At 37.4% G+C, this 26,491-nt stretch overlaps 1 protein-coding gene across 2 annotated transcripts in view; it reads right to left on the bottom strand.

Moving 5' to 3' along the window:
- Positions 1–492: 492 nt before the first annotated feature.
- Positions 493–26,491, bottom strand: part of LOC121630461 (mucin-5AC) — a 38,761-nt gene continuing 12,762 nt past the window's right edge. Inside the window, exons 3-4 of one of the 2 annotated variants that reach the window (XM_041970749.1) lie at positions 25,853–25,924; positions 493–1,465 (exon numbers count right to left, since the gene is read on the bottom strand). In XM_041970749.1, the coding sequence (XP_041826683.1) occupies positions 1,276–1,465; positions 25,853–25,924 (262 nt within the window). In that variant the 3' untranslated portion in view covers positions 493–1,275. Of the gene's footprint in view, positions 1,466–25,852; positions 25,928–26,491 lie in introns of both variants that reach the window. The other variant, XM_041970748.1, reaches the window with a different exon arrangement.

Here is a 26,491-nt window from a genome sequence, read left to right as displayed (position 1 = left end):
CTGTTAGTAACCATATCTGGTCGAGAGAGTGAAGCAGCAAAGTTATAAATCAATACAGAAACTTGTGCATTTTTGAGCCTAAAATCTTTTTAATTTAAATATGGATGTTTTTGTTGGAGAGAGGCATAACCTGAACAGCGGGATTACATCTATAGTGAAGGAATTTGATGCTTTCTGAATGAGTCCATTGGTGTCGAAGAAAATTTTGGAGCCAGCGCTTAGCAACGTCTGATGGCTACGTCCACCTTATGCTATGCGTTGATTAGTTCCCAAACTTATTTTTTTTTATTTTTGCCCAGTTTGACCACTTATTTTCCAACTTCTTTCTCTTTGATGATTTAAATTTATATTTCAAAGTCTTAACAAGAACCACATTTTTTTTTTACTTAATAATAATAATGAATTTTAAATGAAGCAAAACTTTTTTTTTTTTCACTTTTGACCATTAAAGGCTGCAAACATGTTTAAACTGAATGACAACACACACCAGGCTGTGGTAAAATACTTTTATAGAGCAGTAATCCATATCTGAAATAAAGCATCCAAGCAGAATAGCTCTGATATATACAGAACTTAATTCATCCTTTTCTCAATTCACATATGCTTTCTATGTAAATATGTCAGTTTATTTGTTTGTCTGTGTTTGTGTGTGATGTATGTGCATGTAGACACATGTAGTATTTTTTCAGTTACAATATATTAAAAGTTTTAAGTAGGGGTCATAATAATTCTTTTTTTAAAATATAAAAGCTGGTGTTCTGACCCTCATTAGTCCATTAATGGAGATTAATTTGTCTTTTCTGTCTCTTTCTTTCTGTAACCATATAATCTATTAATCTAATCCTTTATAAATATGCTCCATCCTATCTGCTGCATTGCCTCTTGTTATGTGCCCCCCTGACAGTATATATTCTCTTTATATCTCCTAATTGCTTCCCTAACAGTGAGTCATTTAATGGACTGAACTTTTGCTTTTATTTGACTTCAGCACTTTTATTTTCCTACACCAGTTAAAAATCTGTAGGTGCTGAAGAGGCATTTAAGAAAACAGTAACAACATGTGCCGTCTAGTCCAGCTCATCAACTCTAACAGAAACAGATAAAATCATAACCTTTATCGCACTTTATCTTCCCACTGTTTTATGCTTGGATTTGAATCCTCCAGTTCATTTCACAATATTTTCTTCTTTCAAACAAATCAAGTGTTATCCTTTTTGAAGAAGGGCGTGCAGTGCATTACAGTATCAAAATGTCTTTTTCTCTCTCTTCTGGGACTCAGAGGAACCAGAAGCATTTTTTCCTGTTCTTCTTGGTGGTGGCAGGGGGTCGTACTGGTTGTGGAGAGTCTTGTTGGTGAGGCATTGCGGGCTGGGGAGTTGGAGTCTGTGGTGAGCCCTCCGGAGGGTCGCCCACCTTCCAAGTGCGCACCACCTGCCCTTCCTGCAGACGAAAGTCATGTTCTACACTGGAGAGAAAAGAAACAGACAGGGCAGCAAAGTGTCAATCATGTGCATCTAAAAACCAGATTTCCTTTGGTCTCTTGAAGGCAACAGTAAAAAAAAAATATCATCTTAGAATATTAATTAAAATGCACAGATCTATAAAAATGCAAAACAGATAGATAGATAGATAGATAGATAGATAGATAGATAGATAGATAGATAGATAGATAGATAGATAGATAGATAGATAGATAGATAGATAGATAGATAGATAGATAGATAGATAGATAGATAAACAGTGCAATTAGACAATAAGTGCAGAGCAAAAATGGATGAAAAGAATTAAACATTAAGAGTGAGGGACAACATACATATATAGAAAAATGAATGAATGAATAAATAAATAAATAAATAAATAAATACAACTTTTAAACTAGTGTAGTTCAGTCATGCTTGGTCTGGGCACTAATGCTGAGGATTAAGAAGAGGAAAAAAAATCATACAGAGTTGCCATCGAGTGGCTTTAATAGATCACATAGCTACATATGTGTTGCTATTAGGGGGCGCCGCTCTAGTTGAAGCCTGTTGTAGCAGCTCTCTGCATTTGTGTCTTTTTTTTTTACATTTCTACTTATTGTTTTAGTCTTTTAATAATTGGCACATCCTGCACATCTTGGCAATACACCAGTATTTAGCTGTCTTTAGGCCTTTTTAACAATTTTGCCAACACAAAGGAGATAGTGGTGGTTTGGCAGGAATTGACCCTCAGTCTCCTGTGTCTGCATTAGTGGGTTTGCTGTTGAAATTGTGTAATCATACAAGTATCTAAGAGTTCAACTGGACCACAGACTGGAGTGGTCCACAAATACAGATGCTGTGTGAGCTTTACTTCTGGCAGAGACTCAGTGTCCTTCAGTAGATGCAGCCGGATGCTCGACATGTTTTACCAGTCAGGGCATAAGCACCAAAGTAAAGGACTGAGCAAACTCATAAAGGAAAAAGCTTTTTTTTTTGGCATGAAGTGTGGCACTCTGGAGGAGGTGGTTGGGGAAAGAATGCTGGCAAAACTGCTGGCAATCATGGACAACAACTCCCACCCCCTCCATGACACACTGGACAATCTGAAAAGCCGCTTTAGCAACAAACTACTTCAACCTCTCCATCTGAAGGAATAATATAGGAGTCACTGCTGCCTGCTGTTGTCAGGCTCTATAACTTCTCCACCCTCCACCATTTTTGTCATAAAAGTAATAATTAGCAGCTTTAACTAAACAGTCCATAATTGTAAGATAAACACATGATAGTAAAAGAGGAGATCCAGGTTTGTCTCCCCTACATCCACTTCTCCTTTTGGTTTAGGTGCTTCACTTCTAGCATCACTGTTTTAGTAAAAGCAGCCAAGAAAAATTCAGTGGAGAAGTAAATTTAAGTTCTACAGAGGAAGTGAAGGTAAATCGTGCCTGGTACGAGTTGCATGGGAGGATAGGAGCTCCATCTTGTCAGGAATTCTCTCCCATTATTTGCATTTATTGATGCCAGGATACATTTTGTTTAGTGTACCAAAAAACAGTCAAATCTAATGGAGAAAGGAAGAAATACAGAATGAAAAAGAGGAGAAAGGATATGGATTTTACAGGGAGTTCTCTATTAACACTGCTGATTTCGTTTGTGAACAGGATGAGTGGGGGAAAGCGTAGAGAGAGGCGTGGCTCATTACACACTTTGTTTTGGTATAATTGCAAAGTACAACAGCAAACCTTGCAATATCTTTAAGGTGTACTTCTCTTGAGTTTTTAATCAAGTTTTGTGAAAAGTCCAAACAGTAAAACAACAAAGAAATAGAAATAAATAAAAAGCGAATATATACAGGCAGCTTGATAGTCACAGTGGGGTCTCCATAAACACAATGGAAACTCCAATCTTGGGTTAGTAGGGGAGGAATTTTCACACTGCCTTTTTAACTTCAATAACCAGCAATTACACTTTGCTTTAAACACCACTGAAATACAAAGAAAAAATAATCAAAAAAGTTTGCACAGTGTTAGAAAAGAAAGTGTGAATAGCATCAGTGAGAAGAAATGATGAATCTCGTATCTGGCACTTTGTTGCAGACAACACTGAAGCTTTTGACAAAGATAATCAAGTTCTAAAATGCTGCGTATCACAGAATTGTGGCACCAGCAGTGACTCAAGAGCTGGAGTTTACAAAAACCAAAAGAAAAGTCAGCAAGGTGCATTGTCAGTCACATGACAGCGTAGCTCGAAGGTTTCACTGCTGAAATTAGATGTGAACTCTGATGCACCTTTGCAGAAGCTATAGGTAAACGTAAGCAATAATAAATGGATGCATCTGCAATAAAAGAATAAAGAAAATATTTGCTCCCAGATTTACTTCTGTCAGCAGTTACGTGTCGGGTAAGCATTCTCCCCTCGAACTGATTCTTCTTCCTCTTTTTTTTTTACTCTCTTTACTTTGCTGCTATTCTTGCTTATTACGCAGTGGCCTAGTTAGCTGCTGTTTCTAATCACAGCACAGATGCTGGAAATAAAGAGGAAACTCTTGGTTGAGGATTTGAGGAAAGAAATGATGCAGGGGAAGCAATGAGGACAAAGTTCAGCAGCATTAGGTCTTAAAGTTTTCAGGCAAGAACAATAAGGACTCTCTCATTCCTTTCCATCTAGCTTTACAACTCCCACTCCCTCAGTCACTTCACCACTCCACTCTGGATGCCCACTGGTATTCTAATGCACAAAAAAAAAAAAAAAAAAAAAATGCCCATGTAAGTCCAGACAGACTCACAGTGCAGGCAGTGAATGTGGACAGAGGGAACAGAAAAAAGTGAGTGGGTACAGAAAGCAGTAGAGAGGATTTCTTCCCTCCGTAATATTTACAGCAGGTAGGAAAAAAAAGCCACTTCAACTAAACCTCTTTGAGGGAGCGGCGACTGCATTATGGTTGAAAAAAACAACTCCATAGCTGTGTAAAATGAGTCAGGCGAAAAGTAAGTCATGGATGCAACGAAATGAATAGAATAAATAAAATATACCATCCCCTCATGTTCCCCGCTTCTCTATTTGTGCCACCATATAGCTCAGCTCCCCAAGGAGCTTCTCCTGACTCTTGCCTTGCCTCTGCTGTGTTCCCTACTTGTAAAAATGAATAGCCTCGGTCTACAGTTACATGATCAAGGCACACTGACACTGTAGGGAGCTGCCCACCCTCAGCCTTAATTATCTGCACACTGAGTCCACAAACCGTGCAAGGCAGGAAGCTGTGAACCTAACACAGTTCTTCCAACTCTTCAGTTCTCTGCTTACATCTCTGTGATTTTGACTTCGAACTACTCACAAACCTAGGTCCTGCCTGTGGGTAAATTAGGTGTGTTCTGCATATCGTGCAAGCCATACTCGAAAAGAAGAGAGGTAAAATTGTAGTGCTGTGTTAACCTGAGGCTAACGAAAGTGTCACCTGGAAGCTCACTGGAAAGCTAGCTTCTTCTTTTTTCATATCATGTGAACAGCATGTGATGTAAGATTGATCAAATATGACCTTAGCATGTTCAGAGGTTAATGTTTCAGACATGACCTTAAGTGTCAGACATAAAACTTAAGATCAGACAGTATGTCAGGCGGTTCAGTAAGTTTCTTGAAAGAAAACCTGAAAATATGGGCTGAGAAGAGATTGACACCCAGGCATGTTTTTATTTCATTAAGGTAAGCAGTCACTAAAGGAGTGGTAAATGTACTGTACAATATACAATGTACACATAAAGTGATATCCAAAAATAATATGGCAAATTTATAACTCTGTATACATACAAATAAATACAAATTTATCTCTAATGCGCTTCAGGCTCTGTGCCTCACCAAATTCCGTTAAAAACAGCATAATAAATACAACACTGCAAGTGCTTATTTCAGCTTTTATACAAGAAGATTTATGTCAGTCTTGAATAATTATGTAGGAGAGACTATTGCCATAAAACTCTTTTGAGGACTGTTACTTCTTAAGTTCTGCTCAGGGAGTTTTCTGTTGATTGTTAACCAGGAAACATGTCCCCCCTACATCCTGGCTCATTCGTGACTTGCAGTGCAATCAGGAAAGTTTTTTTTTTCTTTACCAAGCCAAATATTTTCTAATCATCCTCAAGGCTTGTGCTTCTCTGTCTACCAGTTCCTTTGCCATTTTCTAGTTTCCAAGGATGTGCACACCTCCAGCCAAGCTGTTGATTTTGGCAAGCCACCTACATTTTAACATTTGTGGATATCTCTTTGAATTAAATCTTAAACTTGGCATGTACATATTGGTTTATTGCAAATCAAATGCACCAAATCACAGAGACTGATGAATGGTCCAAACACCTACTGTCTGGACTGTGTAATGCCACCAGGTGCTGTGTACTATATCAGGCTGTATCTGATATTTAATAGATTTAAATATGTGGCACTTAAACATTTGAAGCCCTAAACTATCATTTAAAGCAGAAAAGGTTTATTCATCATTTTTATGCCTCCCCCACAAACAAATCTAACTGCACAACAATTCCTGTGTACTGAAACAACTCTGATGACACAGTTTGAGTGGGAGGATCTAAGTGACTCTAAAGTCAACTCACATTAGCTGTAAAAGTTTATATTTCTTGGTGTTAGAGTTTGTGTGTATTATCTATTCCCTATGAGTGACCTCAACTCACACACAATTTTCCATCAAAAAAAAAAAAAAAAAAAAAATTCTTTGTTACAGCTGTTCAGTTTGGAAGATGGCGACCTTGTGCAGCAGTACGATACAAGCACATCTTTACAGGGGACTGATTCAGCAGATTTGTTTCTACCTCATAATGGATTTCAAGGCTTTTATTACTGTTGTTGTTACAAATTAAAAGTAAATGAACCATAAGTTATTGTAAAAATTTGAACTGTGCAACTTTCTATTCTTACATTTCTGTCTACAGTGCCATTATTTTCACTGCAGTAAAATGAAAAGTGGGCTGTTGGAAAAGAAGTTTAATGCTTGCACCATTTTGCACTTTCCGATAACGAGGATATTAGATACAGTCAGAATGGATATAGGTTCAAACTTGACAAGCTGAAAACAATTTTTAAAAACTGTATTATAAGCAAGAGGTTGGGCAGAGCCTCATTTCTTTTTCATCCCTCCATCCATAAAACATTCATTCAGCTGCACCAGCAGGAGATCATCATTTTTTCTCCATCTCACCTCCTCTGAGGAAAGAGTTTCAGCAGAAATATAGTATCACAAAGGCTCAAATCAATCAGCTCAAAATATCGTTGCAATTTTTTTCTCTTGTATAGGATTAATATCTGTGGGGGAAAAAACAGCTTTTCATCTAAAAAAGAGCTACATGAAAAGTCAATCTCTGCTAAGATCCATATGAAAAGCCACCACACCCATTAAGGTGTGAATATGTTAATTAACATCAGTAGGGCTGCAGCAGATCCCTTCATGTTCACACATGCAACCACAAACCTTTCTATGTCTATTCAGAAACAACATGCTGACCTCTCCTAGGTTTGCTCTGAAATAGATTCTCAAAATGTCCAAAATCGAGGTCCTTTGCATAACATTAATATTCAGATTTCACTGATTTGGGATTTAAAACCGAGTTTAGAAAGAGTGTCACAGTGTCCAAAAGAATCTAACTCTGATCCTCCCAGGAGCTGGTAAATGATCCACCCAGGTGGGATTTGTTGAGCTCATCCATTTCAGTAAACACAGCAGCCGGATGAGGGATTTTAAGCAAAGCTGTTTCTCAAGTACCAATTCATGCATTATTTCAGTGCATTAATAAATGTTCCTGTTTTCACTCTGTGTGTACATTTCTGCGTGTGAGCCAAATTGATTTCTGTTCTTTGGTCGCAAGTATAACCCCTGTGAATATTTTTCTCCTGAAGTAAAAAGTAACACATCATTCAACACCTAAAAGTACACGATGAGTAGAACTATTGGAGCATTACTCAGCAGAAGTCATTCAAGGTAGTTTAATAAAGTGAGCTGCAAGAAAAAGCATCTCTAAGCATAACTTTGAAATGCTGCAGAGTAAAAGAATTTAAACCGTGAAAGGATAATTACAACAACAGTAAAATCAGACAGTTCCTAGAAAGAACTCACAGTAATAGTCGCTGAAACAAAGTCTCTGCCTAAACTGTGAGCAGAAATTTGAGAATTTCTAAAAGCAAATGCAAATGAACCTGCTTTGTTTGATTAAAATATTTTTTTTTAAAAAGTCCACTTAATAAGACACAACAACAAAAATGCATTTCATATCTTAATCATAAAAATACAAAAGGTCATACAAGTTTTGGCAGCAAAATATTTGGCAACAAATTACACAAGTTTCTAAAAGGTTAATGTTCCCTCCTCACATGGTACTACTTCTCCTATATGTTCAAGTTATGTTAAGGTTGGAGGGATCCTACTTAAAACTGGAATTTTCTGGAGTATTCAAAGGCATTCTTTGATAATAAGGCCAGAACTGAGTTTAGGACAGTCCATTTACTTTTGAGTTATTTTTATGTTGGATGAGTCCTGCATGACATGAGATTAGAGGGCCGAAATTCTTTGACATGAGGTAAAATATTCCATTTTGAAACGTGTTGATAATTTATGGAAAACTACAATTAAACATATAGGTATTTATTTATAAGTTGAGGACAGCCATTGCCAGGAAGACAACAGGATATTATATGTTTGCCTCAACTTACTGTTAACTTAACTTAAGTGCTAACTCTTTTGTTTCTTCTTTTTAACCTTTATTATCTTGTAATCTAAATTACTATTAGGGGGTAATCTAAAGAAAAACTTTCTATCATCATAAATCGATTTCTCGGTATGATGAGAGAAATTTACTTGCTATCATTTGAACTCAAGCTTCATGATTTGATAACAGAATAAGTAAAAGCATCAAAAATAAATAATTGCAGGCATGGCATTCAATTCAGCTTTATTTTATATAGTCTCAATTTACAATAAAGTCATCTCAAGTAACTTTACAGACATAATCAATTCAAGCTAATTCATTGTGAACCAATTGAAACAGGTCTGCATTAGTCCAAGCAAAACCAAAGGATTGTATTAACTTCCGCAACAGTCTTTTGGTTTCATCCATCCTTTGATTTGCTGAGTGTTTCCAGGACTAGAGGCAGCAAAGATGCCAAAGCCACAATATGACACATTCTCCACTATATTTGACTACAGGTGGGTTTTTCTCTTTTTATGCAATTTATTTTAGAACAGACAGACTATTTTCCATAACATGTCAACTTTGGGCTTCACAGTTCATACAGTTGTATCCCAGGACAGTTATATAATTTAGCAAATATAAAGTAAGTGTTGTCTTTTTTAGCCTCCTTTTCATTAGTGGTGAATAATTTTCTTTTCTTTGACATTTAGTCAACAAGAGTCACTGATTGGAACCACTACTGTATTCCACTTAACACCACAGAAACCAATGAGATTAAATATTTTTTCTCCCAATAACCAGGTAAACATTACTTTCTGCCAAGGGAGGCTTTCTGTCAGTGACTCTTCATTTGTCTCATCATGAGTAATTTACAGTAAGATTTCAAACAATGTCTCTTTTTATCTAGAAGCAGTAAAATGGTATCTCAGGATGACAGCTTTTTAAAAGAAAAATGAGCTCTAGATAATTAAGTTGTGATCATGAGGTATTACATTACATCTAAAGATCATGAGATAATTAAAATGTGATCTCCAGCACGATACCTAGTCAGCCAGGCTGCAAGCAAGTTTTGCTGAACTGGCATCAGTCCCAGTGCAGCCACACAATTATCAGAGGAGTTTTAACACTAGGGAGAAACCCAGAAACCAGTCATTTTCAAACCTTAATACGTCAAACTCAAAGAAATCTGGAAAAAATCTAATTAAACCACTAAAGATACAAGAAGCTTTGCTAACCAGATAGTGGACTCAGGCAGAGAGTAACAGAGATAAATGTCTATAACAGACAGAGAACAGCTCTCTGAGGAGACACTGTGTGACTGAGCAGGAGAGGAAAGCGCTATAGACATGACTAAATCCTCGGGGACACATCATTATATGATTTATGCCATCCACAAATAGGGTTTGACACAACAATATAATTTATGCTAATCATTGGATGCTAAAAGTCTTAAGTGCACATCATCAGCAGTCAGATCACATTACACCACAACACCTCTTAGCATAAGACAGAAGAATATAATGTATTGAAACAATCTGTGCTTGGAAGCTTTGTGACTTTTCAAGGTCAGTACATTTGGCTTCACAACAAAGAGTTGAAGTTCTTGGCAGCAATTCAGAATAAACAAAAGAAAACCTGTTGTGGATGATTTTAACCTTGTGCAGCCTGAATATTATTGTAGGTTCCTGTTTGTCTGCCCTCTCTCACATTCATTTTCAATTGTCTAACGAAGTATACTCTCTATAATGTATACTCTCTTTAAAAACCAGTTAGCCAAACCGATTTAACTAATGTAACTTATTAGTGAACTCTGGCACTTTCCCGGATGCAATTTTTTATTAATTTTTCTTCAATTTAGACAAACTTTGTATTTCTAAATAACTTTAACTGCCTTTTGATTCTTTATCAAACCAGATGAAAAACCATAATAGTTTGAGATCACATAAAATCCTTTGCATCAAATAGCTTTGTAAATAAGGAGCAGTGGAGGTTAACATTGATTACTGAGGAAGCATAGGCTAAGGATGAGAAAATGAAAGCAGATGTAGGCTAGGAGCTTATAGTCTAATCAAAGTTAGCCTGTAACAACTTAAAACTTGACTTGCTTCTGTGCTCTGTAACACTCAGTTCTGTGAATGCTCTGGAGAGCACAATCCATCATGGGAAGATGCTGTACAAAGTGTATAAATGAGACAAGAATAGGTGCACTGAACCAGCAGCCGTAGGCAAGCCTGGCAGTTGTGAGCAACCTGGGTTTGTTTTGTGAAAAATAGGTTGTTTGCTGTGAATTCACATTTGTTACTTGTTTATTTTTGGAGGTAACTGCACACACATGCTGCTATCATATAACGGCTTCCATTAGGAGTTGCTGTGAGCAACTATATTATTAAATGCAGCATAACAGAGGAAGAGGTAGGTGAGAGGAAGAAATGGGCTGGCACAAATGCTTTTTCTATGGCCACAGATAGACACAAACACAAAACAAAATCTTTTTGTTGTTGTTGTTGTTGCATGGAACAGCTCAACTTTAATTTTGGTGCAAAACACAAAACTACCTGTGTGCAGAGAGAACCTGTGAAGCCATAAAAAATGTTGCACTTTTACAGCAGCACTACTGAACTTTGGCAGATTTTCATGCTTTGACGCCCCCTAATGAAGACTAATTCAGCATCCGTCTTGCATCCTGTTTCTTCTGAGCGCTCTCTCCAGTCAGGAAAAGTCAGTCCGATGTGGACTCACATCTTATTTCTTGCTCTGTCACTTTCTTTTTTCATTTCCTCCAATAATGTCTTCTGGTATCTTTGCTGAATCATGCATGAAGCTGATATAGAGTTGTTGGTGTGTGATGCAGTGTCATAAAGTATAATGCGTCTGTCACATGTTAAGGTCCAAACATACGTAGTATTTCTTAAACTGGTGGAATTAGAAAAAAACTGTCTTTAAAGCTGAACAAAACAAAAAATATGTGGTTTGGAAAAGGAAAATAAGTCAGTCACTTACAAGTAATGATGAATAATAAGCATGTAATAATATGTATCGAAATAATATGTATAGAAAGAGTATGTTACCATAAATTTCTGGATGTTAGACCCTAAAATCTTCTGGAAGTAAATATATTAATATATATACAATCACACCAGTGGATCTGATTCAAATCCTTGTTAATTTTGTCTGAAAGTCTGGTTTGTTTAGGGAGGTGTGAATGTGCAAATGAACTTTGATGTCAATCAAAGAAGTGAACTTTGGCTCTCAGGTTCTCTTCAAGTGAATCAAACACAGGAAGTGGACTACAGCACACAGCAAACCACATGCACATGCAAAGCAATAGGGCTGGGAAAAATGGCATACAGTCGGATGTGGAATGGGAACATATTAAAAGTTCAGATAGAAATATATTTAAAAGGACCTGGTTCATTTGGGTAAGTGCAGTGTGAACTCAAACTCAGGCAAGAAGAATGTTGCAACCCCTAACTGAACTGAATCCCCAGTTGTACCAAATGTAGTGGACTATCTGGTGTGAATACACCCTTAAGAATATTTCAGTATTGCTAAAAACAAGATAACTTTTGAACCAGAAAACAACATGTTTTGTCATGCTATCATACTTGTATTCATGTAGGGGATATAGTGGGACACATACAAAAACACACAACAGCCATTAGGGACATTAGAAATAAGAGAAATAAATGTAGTTCATATTGTTGGATATCGGAAGCAGACAAACTCATTTTTCTTAAACTCAAATCTGTTGAAAATTATGGATCTGGTCAAATTTAAAACTGGTTAAATTACGTTCAAAGGAAGAAATAATCTATCACCAGAAAAAATTAAAAGAGTTTTCACAGAACATGAGGAGGGTTATGACCTGAGGGGAGAGTTGAATTTCAAAAACGAACACCCTGCGATGGACTGGTGATCTGTCCAGGGTGTACCCTGCCTCTCGCCTGCTAATTGCTGGGATAGGCTCCACTTTTGACCCTGAATTAGGCTAAGAGGTATAGAAAATGGATGAATGAATGAAGTATGAACAACAATAAAGAGCATGTGCACAGCGGTCTGTGAGGTGTAATAAAAAGATGCACGACTAAAAACCAGTTAAAACTGCTCCTGAATAAAAAGTGTTAGAGCACAATGGTGTGCTGCATAACTCTCCATGAGTTAGTGGAAAAAAGACAACCATACATGAATCTGTAAATCCCTACTCTCAGTTTATAAATGGAGCCCTTGTATTTGTAGACTAGGCAGTGTGAACATTTGCAGCCATATGCTGTGCTACAGAGAGCTATAGTAATAAAATAAAACATCACCTGTTGGTGGTCTGTAGCATTTACGTGTAACGTGTTAGAGTCAGCTTTGAATTTTGACAAGGAATTAACTAAAGAAAATAGTTGGTTTATTTAAATATCTGAAAATCACAGATTTTCAGATATTACCATTTTTGAAAACTACCGTGATCACCCGAAACTCAGACGCAAACAAAACTAAAAGTAAAATCTCTTTTACCTTAAATAGAAGTGGTCAATTTGCAATCAGGTCATATCTTTCGCTCTGAGACTTTTTTAGCAGTGGTGGAAACACTACGACTACCCTCTCCCTAAGAGCTGCATTAGCATTTTTGCACAAAAGCGTGCCTGTTGGCCCAAATGACTTCATGGCAATGTGCACAAATAGCACACCACTTTGGGCACTTTTGGTTTGTCATTTCATGTCGTTATAATAACAAAACAAATTGGTTAGGGTCAGGGAGGGTAAAAGTACAGGGCAGGGTGTCATTCTCTCACATTACATAACATGAAATACCATGCAAAAGTACAAAATGCATATTATTAATACGCAACGTAACTTGGGGTGCACTAATGCTTTTTATGAGACTTGGCCTAGCAAATGTAAAATAAGCAGGACAAAAGAGAGCAGAGGCACATAAAAGAAGACACTCTGTATACTAAAACATCTACCCTGCTATATCTATACATAGGAAGTAGCTGTTAGGGACCTTAACATATCATAAGTGCGAAAGAGAAGGGTTTTAGTAGCAAATCGTTCATGTCCGCAGTTTGTCTATTCAGCACTGGTTCTGTATCGCTGACCAGGAAACTCTGAGCAAGAGTGGTTAACAGCCCCTGTTACTGTGGGCCATGGACTGCTGAACATGTCATTTCAATTCGATTGAAGTGTAAGTCTGAGTATTAACAAAGCTTTAGTGTCTAACAGTAGTTAAACACAAATCATTGCAGATTTGTGTTGAGCTAAGTGACTTTAATGAGAAAAATTGGAGCAAATTTTACTGTTCGGCCTCCTGGGGCTGTTGCAGGCCAAATTTAGTGCAGCATATGTGATGAGGTGTGCTCACCCAGTCTGTCCCAACATTCAAGCCAGGATTTTCCCTTATCACCCGCCCACAATCAATATTCATCCAAAGCTCAATGATGATGCACACAGAAGCCCTGCAGAGTTTTCCTCTTGCTGAAAAAGTTTAGCCACTTTTCACCCGACAATTACAATTACAAAGCTGCTGTAAGTTAGCTGAGGGGACTGAAAAGGTAAAGGGAAATGGCTGGTTGCACACCTTACTGGTTCATCCTCAGCACCACTGAGATATTGAGTGATGGCTAGTGGAGCGGAAGGCTCTGATGGATAAGAGGCTGTTGAGAGGTGAAAGAGAGAGGTGTAACGGCATGATGGCAGTTTGCCACCCCCAAAAAAAAAACAAAAAAAACAAAAACACGAGTTGGGATCAATGCATCTCTATTTCTGTCACACCCATTCATAAGCACAGACCAATATTATATGTTGAGATTTTCCTCGCAGCTTTCTGAGTATTAAAGGAAGTTTTTATTTTACCTCTCTGGTTATTTCTTAATAATATATTAAACGCTGGTTCTATCAGTGGATAGAAGTTGGTGTTGGGATGAGCTGGATAATGTGTTCACAGATGAGAATAACAGCATTTGTTTCATTTAGCATGTTCTGAATGAACCATTGAAAACACAGACTGCCCTTCTCATAAATTGGTTGTAGAAACTATTTACTATGATCCATAGCTATCATAGACAGTATAAAGGTTGGACATACCACCATGTTTTGCATTGCAGAAATATCCTAAGCTGCGATGGTCCAGTTTCAGTACACTCCCTTCCACTCCCCAGAGCTTTTTCCAGACATGAGCCACATCTACCTCTTGATTGTTCTCATTATCAGAATATTCTTTCTGTTAAACCACAAGTTTGCACATTTTTGATGGGTATCTCTTTGTTATGTATCCTGCATATGTCTGAAGCACTGAGTGAAAATATTGCAACATAGATCCCATTCAGGAGGAATATGGAGATGGCTGGTAGAGGTAGATTCAGGGTAAATGCAACCAGAAATCCAACGTCCTTGATTTAGGGGCATTTAATACTATTAGAAATGCTGCTGGTGTCATCCGTCTGCCATAATCTTAACTTCTCTAAATACTTACATATTTTATCATATCCATCCAGAAGTACTGTACAGTCTTAGTTTCCTAGTGTACCTCCTACAGTGGAATCCTCTGGTAGCAGGTTTAGGTGTTAATGTTTCACTTTATTATGGCTCAGATCTTTTGCTTCCTCAGAGCCCTTCCTTTCCTTTATACTTTCCACTGAGTCCTTTTGAGACTCAGCAACCCTGTGGGTTTTGTGTTGGAATATTAATTCCTCACCATGACGGCACGAGTACTTGTGTATTTCATAAATTCATGGTTCTGCAGTTCTGTTACATGTGTGATAATTATTATTAACCTCATTATTTCAGATTCAACCCTGGTGGAGCTAAAAGGACTTGAGAACAAATCAAGAACAATTACAAAACCATACTTTAAAGTGGTCAATTACAAGGTTTTATACCAGTGTCGGATCTTCTAAAATTGGGCAGGCCATTTTACAAGACAACTGATTGGTCAGGAGGTGGAGCTTTTACACTGGTTGATCTCTTCTCCAGAACATAAGCTGTTCTGGAGCTGTTAGCCGTTCGGTGTAAGTTACCATGGTGATTTACCTCCATAAGAAGTGAACTGGCGTTGCAGTGCCGAAAACCCAGGGTTAACCCTGAAGTTACCTTGATAAGAGAAAATCCAGCTAGTACAGGTCTCACAAGTTTTAAAGTTGACCCATAAAATTAAGACAATGTTTGAGGTGAAAACCAAAGGGATGTCTTACTGCTTGGCAACTTAAAACACAATAACCGACCCATAGCATTGATAATTGATTCATTCTTACCTAATACAGTTGATGGCCATACTAATAGACTTCAATTGCATAGTGATACACACAACATTAAGGGTTAGTAAAAAAAAAAAAAAAAAAATCTTAGGTTACCCATCAGCATTTAATACCTCATCAGTTGATTATCTCTAATACTGACAGTGTAAAGCAGGAAGAAGATTAAGAGCGGATGCTAGTGGATGAGCGTTAGGAATCTAATTTAGCTGTGGGTGTGAGCCTATAGTGATATGACACGTCATCCACATTAGGCAGTGCTTCCTTGTTCCATATGCCACTCTTGATCTTCCTCTCTCTTCCCTCTTTAAAAGACAATGCACAATGGTGATGGGCACCATCTGGCTCTCACTGCTGGCATGATTTTGACTTAGTGATTATTGCCAAACAGCATGAACAGGGGTTTTCACTCTCTCTTATTCCTTGGTGTGTCACCCTCTCCCTCCATTTCGCACCCAGGCCTACAATATATCTGTCATTTCCTCACATAAACAAACTCACGAGTGGCCAAAACACAATTGTAAGAACATAACAATTTTATGGTTTCACATCTCAAATAAATAGACTGAGACAAAAGTGTTTTTAAATGTATGCACAGCTACAATACACACTTCTCATTTTTTTTCTCATTGCAAAAGAAAAAGAGTGTATGGAATAAATAATCTTCTTTCTTTTTTTCTTTCTTGTTTTCTAACTGTGGAAATCTCATGCTCCCACTGGCTGAACATTGCATCTTTGTAGTTTCATATGAATAAGAGTCATGCCAACAGTGTATTTCCTCCCTTTCCCCTGTGAGATGCCTGTTGCTCCAAAGCTCAGCCCTGAAGTAAAGATGGATTACTGCAGAAGAACTGTGTGCCCTGCCCTTTACACATTTAATGCACACTACTTCTCCATTATCAGCTTCATCCACGGGGGAGGCAGTAAGCATGTACACACACATACAGATACTCAAACATTTCAATCCATACAGGTCTGAAAGCCCTGACAGGATTGTTAGCAAAAGGTCAGAGTCACAAATCTGACAAATCTTTCTTTGGAGAGACGAAAACCTCTTATATGCAGATAAATTGAGAACACAACAGCAATTATTCTTCTTTTATTTCTGTCTTAGCATTTATATTTATCTCGGGAGCCCCTCTGTTTCTCTTACTGTGAAGATGAACAATAAAGAAGAAATCTGGTCATGGTCAGATCAATTTCCTGTCAGTTATGGACAACCTGACACTATAAAACATCAGGGAAAAGAAATCCAGACTGCGTTGTGAGAGAATTATGTGACTGACTGGGACACCAGGATTGACTGATAACTGAGTTGTTATTGAAAGCTTGGCGACTAAGACTCAAACTGCTTTTTTTTTTCTTTGAAGCATATATGAACCATGATATTTTAGAGGTTTATCATATTATTCTTAAATAGAATATCTGAACATTGATTTTTTTTCTAGGAGAATCTACCTCTTTGACTTCTCATAACTCTCTTTTTTTCTTTCTATTTTCTCCACCGCCTTGTTAGATTGTAGCAGAAAAATTTGTTGTCATTATGATGATCAGTATCTCGCCAAAAGTAAAAGAAAAAGACAATCTTGATTGTATTCTTATAGTTGTTTTTTTTTTTTTCCTGAAAAAATATTTACTGTATACAACAAAAATGTATTCAGCTGGTCTGGAGTGAATCACAGCAAATGGGGCATTTTGGAAGTGGGATGACTTACTGCTCAGTCTAATGAGAAAAGATAAAAAGGAATAAAATGTGGTCCACACCTTAAAAAAGTAGTTAAATGGTCCTTATCTGCTTGTCTCCACAAAGGAACCTGAAAATAGGAAGCCAATTTCAGGGTTGCATCATCGTGTTCAGTGGGCAGCGATGAAAACAGCACAAGGAACACTGCAAGTATCCATGGATATGAGGCTGTTACACACTAAACTGACACCAGGAACCAGCAGTGGCAACAGGGCTCCCTTCTAGATCTCCTCAAGAAAAAAGAAATAGCATTCAAGCAAACCACAGAAACCACATCTAGCTGCCCATAACTCTCTGGCCCAGATAGGAGCAATATACTCTTTATGGCATACAACAAGGTAAACTGGAAAACTATGTAGATAAAAACATGAGCAAAGCAGATTTAGCTAATTCTCACAACACTGTCGTTCACTCATCAAGCCTTTGCTGCAAGAGTAGAGGCAGCAACACTTGGCTTTGCTGGTGTTGGAAAGAAATAGGAGTCAGAGATGGAAAGTGACAAGAAAAAATCTTCACTGACCAGCTAATCAGCATGTATCTCTCAGTAGCAGAACTGGTGCTGGTTCAACATACTGAATCAGCTGGAAAATAATGTTGACATGGTCTGACAGTACAGATGTTGCTTTACATGGCAAATACAGATGTTCACAGATGCTCCAGATGTTTCGTGTGTTCCAGATGGTAGCTTGTTGACTTGGTGTGTAAGGGCCTTACAGGGACTGATGAAAGCAGTTCTAAGCAGAGACAAGAAATGACATCAAACTGCTGCAACACCTTTGGGTTCTGCTCAATCACAATAACTGTTATCCATATTTTTTTTCCTATAAATGGGATGTAATAATTCATTTTTTGTTGTGGTTTTCACCTCAGAGCAGTCATGGCTACTGTATTAAAGCAAGTAGTAGCATGCAAGCCATGAACCTGACTGAGAACTCAAGGACACACCCTTTACATCACAGCCAGAGCTACCTCCTATCACTTAATGTGATACAATTAATCACTTTGAACCTTAATGTAATTTAAAACATGTCATTGACATGAAAAACTACGACCCCTGTTTGTCTACCAAACACTTTTTTTCAGGATCGGGCTTTAAATTTGATTGATTCTTCTGAACAAAAAGAGGCTAAATTGGACTTTGACACATTCAAACAAGTCTTCTCTCTCTCTGAAACACACACAGAGGATTTTCTATTACAGTAATATACCAACTTATGTTTAATTGTTCAGTTTTACTCTGCAGCTTCTTCACACGCAAATGCACTCCTCATATCTTGCTTGCTTTCTTGTAACCTCTGTATTTTCCTGAGAATTCATTTAGTATTCTCTTCAGCCGTCTCTTTCTCTCCCTGTTATGATAATGGCAGAGAATTGTCAATGTTTAATGAAAGACTGGAGGCAAGATACAGGTTCCAAAATATCCCGACTGTGAACATGAGAAGTTCATCTATAATTTGCTCACACATCACTGTGTTTCAGAGGAGCTTAGTTGAATGTGCGCACACTAAGACACAGATTTATTTTGGACAACTTTCTGCTTGTTTGCTTACTGAAGCGCAGAATTTGGTTGCCCAGATGAAAATGCACTGAAACATGCCAGGTGCTGGTTTACTAAATAAAACCAGACCTGTAAGTCACTGCCTTTCCTACTCACCTCCTCTTTCATGATGCTTCTCTCATCCCTTTTTTCTGCCAGTTTTCTGCATTTCTCCTTATCCCCATTTAGGTGTGAAATGTATTTCTATTCACAGCATTGAAAACCGGAGGGAAAGGGGGAGAGTAGAGGACGTGACACAAGCAATCTTATGGAAAAGCTGCCTCTTTCTAAGGTCTGTAAAATGGCATATTCCTCTGGATAAAACCAGGACAATGAGGAGCTGTCAGTGGTTATAGGACAGTGTTAGGACCATGTGGAGAATACTTGAATTGGGCCGCTACGCCCTTCTGTACCACATGGGAAAGGTGATTCAAAGCTGGTGAAAGGGAACTTGAGCCCAAGCTGAGAGTTCGTACTCTGGAGATGTGAAGGAGACAGAGACATATTATAGAGGACAGGAGTAGTATGAATGGGGACTCCATGCACCGCAGCTCACAGCTCTTAACACTGACTTGAGTGACAGCAAAGACACTTTACATTATTCTTACCAGGTTCTCCACTTTAAAGTATGCCCCTTTTCCCATAGTCCTTTGTTTAGCCCTTCACAGTTTGACGGATGTAAAAAAGATCACATGCTGTTTAGAGAATGTATAACTGGTGAAGAACACAGATGGCTGCTTTGCACATTCGATATCAACATAATGAGTTGGATTAAATCACAAAAGTTATGTTATTGTCTGCAAAATGTTGGAAAAATTCTGATATAAATGGGTTTCTAAAGGTTTAAAAGTGTTTGGAAACAGATCTGGGAAAGCTGTAGTCACTCAATTTAAATGCAGCTTTGAAAAATAAATAAATGAATAAATGAAAGGAATTGGAAAAAATTTGGAATCTCACAGCAAATAAACTGACTTTATAGACTTTTTAAGACTGAAACTATCGTTGGAGACATTCCAGTGAGGAACAAAAGGTTAATCAACAAATTCCTCTGTCAAGAACAATACTTCCCACCCCAGAAACAGCCAAGATAATTTAACATCAGATTTATAAAGAACATTTTCATATTAAACATATCTTTTCACCACAACACGTTTCAAAGAGGCCACATAGCGCTTCACAATTTTAATAAAAATACTTTAGATCCTTCAGTTATAGCTGAGAGAGCTGACATTTGGATCAAATGAATATTTTGTTAGACTTTAAGTGATATTTAGTGTAAGCACACACATCACTTCTAAATTAAACTGATGGACAGATTAAGTTGAGAAGTTCAAAATCAGAAAGACTTAGAAAATGCCAGAGAAAACCCACACGTAACTGTTATTATGGCTAGGTTTATTTTTGAGGCACAACAGTGACTGTTGAGACTTGCTAGTTGAGAATGCCTGACGAGTCCATCCAAAACTATGCCTTTTAGATTTTTTCTGGATCCACAAAAACACTAAAGACTAACCTTTAAGAGCTTATATGCACATTGGGAATCTCCAGGCAGACCTGTCTCTTTGAAAAAATATGAAGTAGTCATGTAACAGAAAGTGTGAAGTCATGCTGGGAAATAAACCTGATGAGGTCATCGCTATCACTTGATTTGGGTATGTTTTACCAAAAATAAGTGATTTTTATCTCATCACTCTTTCAAATTTGGACCATTTTATTATTGTTACTATATTATCTCTACAATTTATTAAAAACAAACAACAACAGATTTTTATTATTATTGTCCTAAGGGAAAGAAGAAATGCATGCAAATGCATTTTTTTTCTCAGTGCAAACTTTAAAGAGCAAACAATGATTTTCTAGTGTTTAAAAAAAAACAGAAAGCAAATGTAACACTTCAAAGTAATAACAAAACACACACACACACACACACAGACACACAAATGTTCAAGATGGGTCCCCAATCTTGGCTTTACCACTTGTGAATTAGAGGTATAGCACCACCTTCAAACCCCTCCACCATCCACATGCAGACTTTTTCATAAAAATAAATGTGACGCAATTGTCGATACACAGCTGTTTTATGAAATGCTCTAATACCGGATTTTTCCTTGGAGGGTTTTTGTGTGTATGGTGTTGAAACACACATATACAAGGACACAAAAAAAGCTTAAAATCTATTGATTACATTTATGTAACTACACATTTTGCCTTAAGCATGCATCGTTCAAAAGGTTGTTCATGATTGAGGTACACATTTTTCCTCTTTCATTTTGTTTATTTATTTTGTGTTCCATGTCTGTTTCAAGAGGTTTTATGCACCATTGCTTGATGTTTCCCAACACAATCAAATAATACCCACCAAAAGTCATCTTGTATAACACTGTATGCTTAATCATGTGAGCGGTGCTGTTCCGTCATCAGAATCTATTGGACAAATGTGTCTGGGAGCTATCCTTCACCCACACACAGCCAATGAGATGTCTCCAGGTCTCCTTTAACACTATTATTACTTTTTAAAATCTTTTAAAGCCGCTGCAATTCATTTTTAATGTGGATGAATATTTCACTGCACACTACAGTGACAAAAGAAGCAGTGGGGGACTCAAGACATTATGAGGGACATGTGGTGGGGATTAAAAAGGTGGAGATATTGAGATGCAGTCAGAGTCAGTCCAGTTTCCTTTGCTATGTCCAGTCTCCACAGTCTTTTATGCTCCACCAACTCACTCTGTGGTCTGTCATGCAATGTTGTGTCAGTGGGGATGTGCGTCAGGAAGCGCTGATTCATGATTGGTGTGTGAAAAATGGGGAGTGATGAGTTGTTACTGTAGGCGCTGTCACAAAATGTTTGTCTCAAGCCCTTCCCAATGGACCCCTCTGTAGCCTTTATCATACTAGTTTTAGAGATTCCAAGTAGGAATCCTCCACCCTGCAACACCACCGCCTTTCCCTGGCATACATATGCATTTCACTGATATGAAGAGGCAAAATGACAGTTAATGAAAGAAATAGAAAGAAAACAATATGAGTGTGAAATGAGGCCACAGATAAGTCAACTCACAGGAATGAGAGAAAAAACAAGAAAGCTTCCTCAGCAGTCTTTTTCTCAGTTATCAGGGGTTCCGTGAAGGCGATGACGGATTGTGTTTAAGGAAAAAAAAACCTTAGTGGACTTAAAGTTTAGCTGAAAACGTATGGTCAAGAGAGTCATTAATCCATCTCAGACTGGCGGCCCATTGAACTCCTCCAGCAAAATGCGGGAACAAGCAATAGACAGTGCAGTTGCTGAGATAAAGCAGCAGAATACAGATCTGATTAGGCTGCTGTCTCCATACACTCCACGGGGATTAAGCACAACATCTCCTTGTTAGACCTCCCTGCTTTGTTTCATACAACACGTTTGCTATCAGTGAAAAGAATAACAGGGAGCAAAAATCACGATAAACCTCACTAATTAACAATCTTGCCCAGCCACACACTCATTCACCCATTATTATGTAGTAAATGTGCTACTGTGTTGGATAAATAACATCAGATCTATCATGGATTGTTCATCCTGTAATATAAGAACTTAAGAAGCAGAACAAATGAAGCGCTTACGTATGAGTTTTGGTTGGGAACAAAATGTTCAAAATGTTACACTCTAGTCACTTGTAACTGCATTTGCATGCTTTAAGTGTCATTAGCATTTTTATATAAGCTATGCCCTGAAAACTGTCCCGAGTATCTGGAGAACAAAGCTCTGTGTACAAACACACAATGACATACTTAAATATAAATGTATCATAATGACTTTATATATAAAACATTACTATTTAATGTCTACCTCTTATTTATTATATTGTTTGTGTTTTGAAAAAATCATGACAAAGTACGGCATGACTTTTTTTTTTTAATTTGTGCAATGTGTATGATGTTGATTTTTTACATACATTTTACATATTTAGGTACCTTTTTTCATACATATGTACAGTGTGTTTTCCCTTGTGACTAGGCTGGTATTGAGCATCAAACCATGTATTTTCCAACCAGTTATTATTTATCTAAACGTTTCACAGTTATTTTCTTTCTAAATCCTCAGAAGATGTTCAATTTCCTCAAATTAAAAAGGGATCTTATTTCTCATCCTTTACCAGGTATTTCTAAAAGGGGGAAAACAAACAAAAATCTTGAGTTTTTACAGGAAAAATCAAGTTATAACCATCATAGTACCTGTGTGGTAATATGTTCCTGTTTTTGTTTAAAAAAAAAACAACTTACGATCGCCTTTGTGTTTAAAAAGTAAAAAATCATAAAAAATAAATAAACAGAAATCATTTTGGTTTCTGTGAACATAACATAAAAATGCAACATCTTCTTCGACTGGGTTAATAACCTGGGTTTTTAGACACTGGGAGGCTTTAAAGATGGAGTTGAAGCACAGCAGAGAGGGAACAACAATGACCTGCAAGATTAATTTCTTTACGTCTACTTTCTTAAATGTAAAACTAGTACAGCCTGTGGGAAGTTAGAAGTAAGAACTGCATAAGGTTTAAAGTACTGGATTTCTTAAAAAAAATAAAACTAAATAAAATAAAATAAAACAAAATTAAAAAAAGGTTTTACAACAGAAGTTGTCATTCATTTCCTTCTTTTCACAGCTTATAGCAGAATTCTGCTGCAGCCAAAAAAGAAAAAAAAAACTCTTTGAAACAAGTGTTTTGTGGCCATTCTGGGGGTCTGAGAAAGAGGCTCCATACCATATGCAGGGATTAAATGGTTGCTTTGAGGTAACAATAAATAATAAATATGTGACTATCGTAGCTACTGTATAAATTTAGAATTCTGAAGGGAACATTGCAGCTGCAATAATGTTTTTGTAAGTAAACTGAGCATGTTTTCTACTAATATAATCTATTCGGAGCAAATAAAATCATAGAGGAGTGCAAAAAGTAGAAGATGTCCTTTTGATGATTGTTTTGTTTTTAAACCAGTTGAAACTGACAAGCCAAAGGACCAAAAGGAAGCAATTTGCCATCTTCACAAACATGCAGTGACAGCTAAAGAGTCTGATTGGAAGAGATGAAGCATGCTAACACTTACTGCCTCTTTGAACAGACTGGTGGGGGACAAAAGATGCTGTAATGGTGCCAGTTCTCGCACTGAGCCCAGCCCCACTCAGCAAGCAGAACAATGCGTTAAGAGATGCTAAAATAATCCAGGTAAAGAAATGTGTAGCTTTTGGTTAATTCATTTGTGTAAAAAAGTTTGAAATGAGAGTTGTGTCTTGGGATTCTGAAATTGAGGAAATTCTTTATTGCCGTTGACAATTTTCCCATTACGTTAGTCATCAAATCTGTATTTACTGTATTGTTGCTGGCTTTACTTCAGTAAATCTCTAAGGGATTAGATTAACTCCGGTCAAATCTGTTAGTGGATTACTGGTCAAAGATAAATATACTTGTACAGAGATATATTAATTATTTTCTTCATATAGCTCTGTATGAGGTCCCCGTGTAGATTGACAAGGTGTTATGTGCTGAGCTGTGCTTTTTCTTTAAGGAAGCAGATTTCAAGCAGCTTTTTAATTGATGGAATCTGCCTTGTCAGATTTTGAGGCTTTTCTATCACTCTTTCATTTTTGGGCTGCACTTTATCTTCACCTTCCTTCCGACTGCTGCCAAATTCTCTTTAGAAACTCAGCTCATCTTGAGGCTTGGAGGAAAGCGAATCTCCTCCCCTTTCGAAGCAGGAAAATCCTCCAGTCAAACATGAAAGAAGCCCTTCTACTTGACAGATGATTGAGTGATAAGTCCTCTTTTGACCATAAAAATGTGCCTTGCTATGCCAGCTGTGCAGTGTAATGTTGAGTAAAATTATTTAGAATTGCCATCTGGGAGAAAATACATGATGATACAGTGAAATGTAAAGAATACCATTTGTTATTCCCCTACCTCGAGATGAGGAACCATCACAGCTTCACAGTGACATTCCTGAGCAGTAATATTCTAATCTCTCAAGATGAGGCCATATTTAGTCTCTGAATGAATCATCTGCTTTATGGGTCTCTTCTCCTTGTGCTGTCTTTGTCTCTTGTTCTATCTCCAAATCTCAGATCTTTTCTCTAAGATCATTTTTATTTATTTATTAATCTGTTTCCTTTTTTCCCCTCCCCTCTCTTATCCTCAACTGCTTGTCTTCTTGTTCTCCCCTCTTTTTCTTCTGTTCCTTTCTTCTTGAAGGTTTGCAAACACAGCATAAATAAATTACTGAGCATGAAAAGATTAAGTTAGTACTTTAACAGAACAATCTATGTAGTTTGGAGTGACTGAACTTTAGCTATAATATTGGTTGTTTGTAATGGGGCTGAAGATATGTTGCAACTGTGGGAAACACCTTATTAGCATTGCAGCATAATCAATAATAAATGACTGAGTTGGTTAGCAATCACTCTAAGCTGTGGACATGTCACATTTCTCAGCTCCAATCCACAATTAAAAAGATGAATGATGGATCTTGGCTTGTTAATTGAGTTATGTTTTGTCAGATTTATGACATAGTTGCAGTAATATAATGCCTCTAAGCTGTTTACATGAAAGTTTTAATAATCAGAGCTGTGCTTTAATACTTAGCACTTCTGTCATCCCTCGTATCCCTACACTCTTTTATATATTCCCTTCCTCTGCCAGATTCTTTTTTAAGTTTAATCATCTAAAACTAAGTGAATTCAGTTTTATAGCAATCCATACTTTTTGTTTGTTTTACCCTTGTGTAAAGTGTGAATCTCTGTTCAATGAATAATTTCAAATTAAATCCCAGAGCAAAATTATTTATGCATTTGTGTGCTTCCCTATGTAGAACAAAGTGGGCACAGCTTACATCTGTGCGGTCGTTCACCTCATTAAATATAAGAGCAATGGGATGTGCGTGATAAGTCTTAATACATCTTTTATAACTGTGTTTAGCAATCAAACATGGAGGGGTGTTTAGGCAATGCGTTGCCCTACTCAAAAGTGCTGCATCCGACTGTGCTGTCACACAGAGCAGAATGACAATCCTACCAAGCCATAAAACTGAATCTTCACAACTGATGTGATGCAAAATGACAGCGTGATGCACACAAAAAAAAAAGCTCTGCGCTCTCAGTGTTCATGTGAAAAAAAATCAGGCAATGAAAATGCAGGAATTCACACATGCTTTCATCAACATACCTGTAGATGATGCAGGCACAGTCCCTGCAGGTCCCACAGTTCTCAATATCCTGTCCGGTTCTGTAAGAATGTCTTCTGTTGGAAAGCAGAAATGACATATCAGGGGTAAAAAGAGACATGTTTAGTGAATATTTGTGTGAGCCCATACCGTCATAAAGAGTTTCCTTTGTTGAAGATAATTTTCATGTTAACACATTCCCGCAATCTCCTCCCTGAAATCCCCCTTGATAATTTTTTAATGAACAATACCCCTCCAACAAGCTCAGTCCGTTACGTAAACCATGAGTCACTGTGTCACTCCAGGCATAAAATAATGCTTATGAGGTGAAAGTCAAGTCTGAATGCATAAGACCAATGGCTGAATTCTAGTACTGGAACACGCAAGATGTGTCACTTTTGAGACTGAAGGCCTCTCCTTCACATATAGTATAGTGCTCACACTTGTGTTTACACTGTGATTTGGATTATGCTGCACAAATATCAGTCAAGCCTTTCCTTGGCTTCATAGACACACATCCATCCTAGTATATGGTTTCCTATCCAAGAATTTTTTCTCATCCCCTCATCACGTATGTACTATTTCAGAGTGATAAGACGAGAGAAATTACTAAGCAGCTTACAAAGTAGGAAGCAGATTAA

The sequence above is a fragment of the Melanotaenia boesemani genome, chromosome 19, assembly GCF_017639745.1.
Source record: "Melanotaenia boesemani isolate fMelBoe1 chromosome 19, fMelBoe1.pri, whole genome shotgun sequence".
NCBI classification, from domain to species: domain Eukaryota; kingdom Metazoa; phylum Chordata; class Actinopteri; order Atheriniformes; family Melanotaeniidae; genus Melanotaenia; species Melanotaenia boesemani.
Note: the sequence above shows the minus strand (reverse complement) of the source record. Positions and strands in the feature narration are given on the sequence as shown.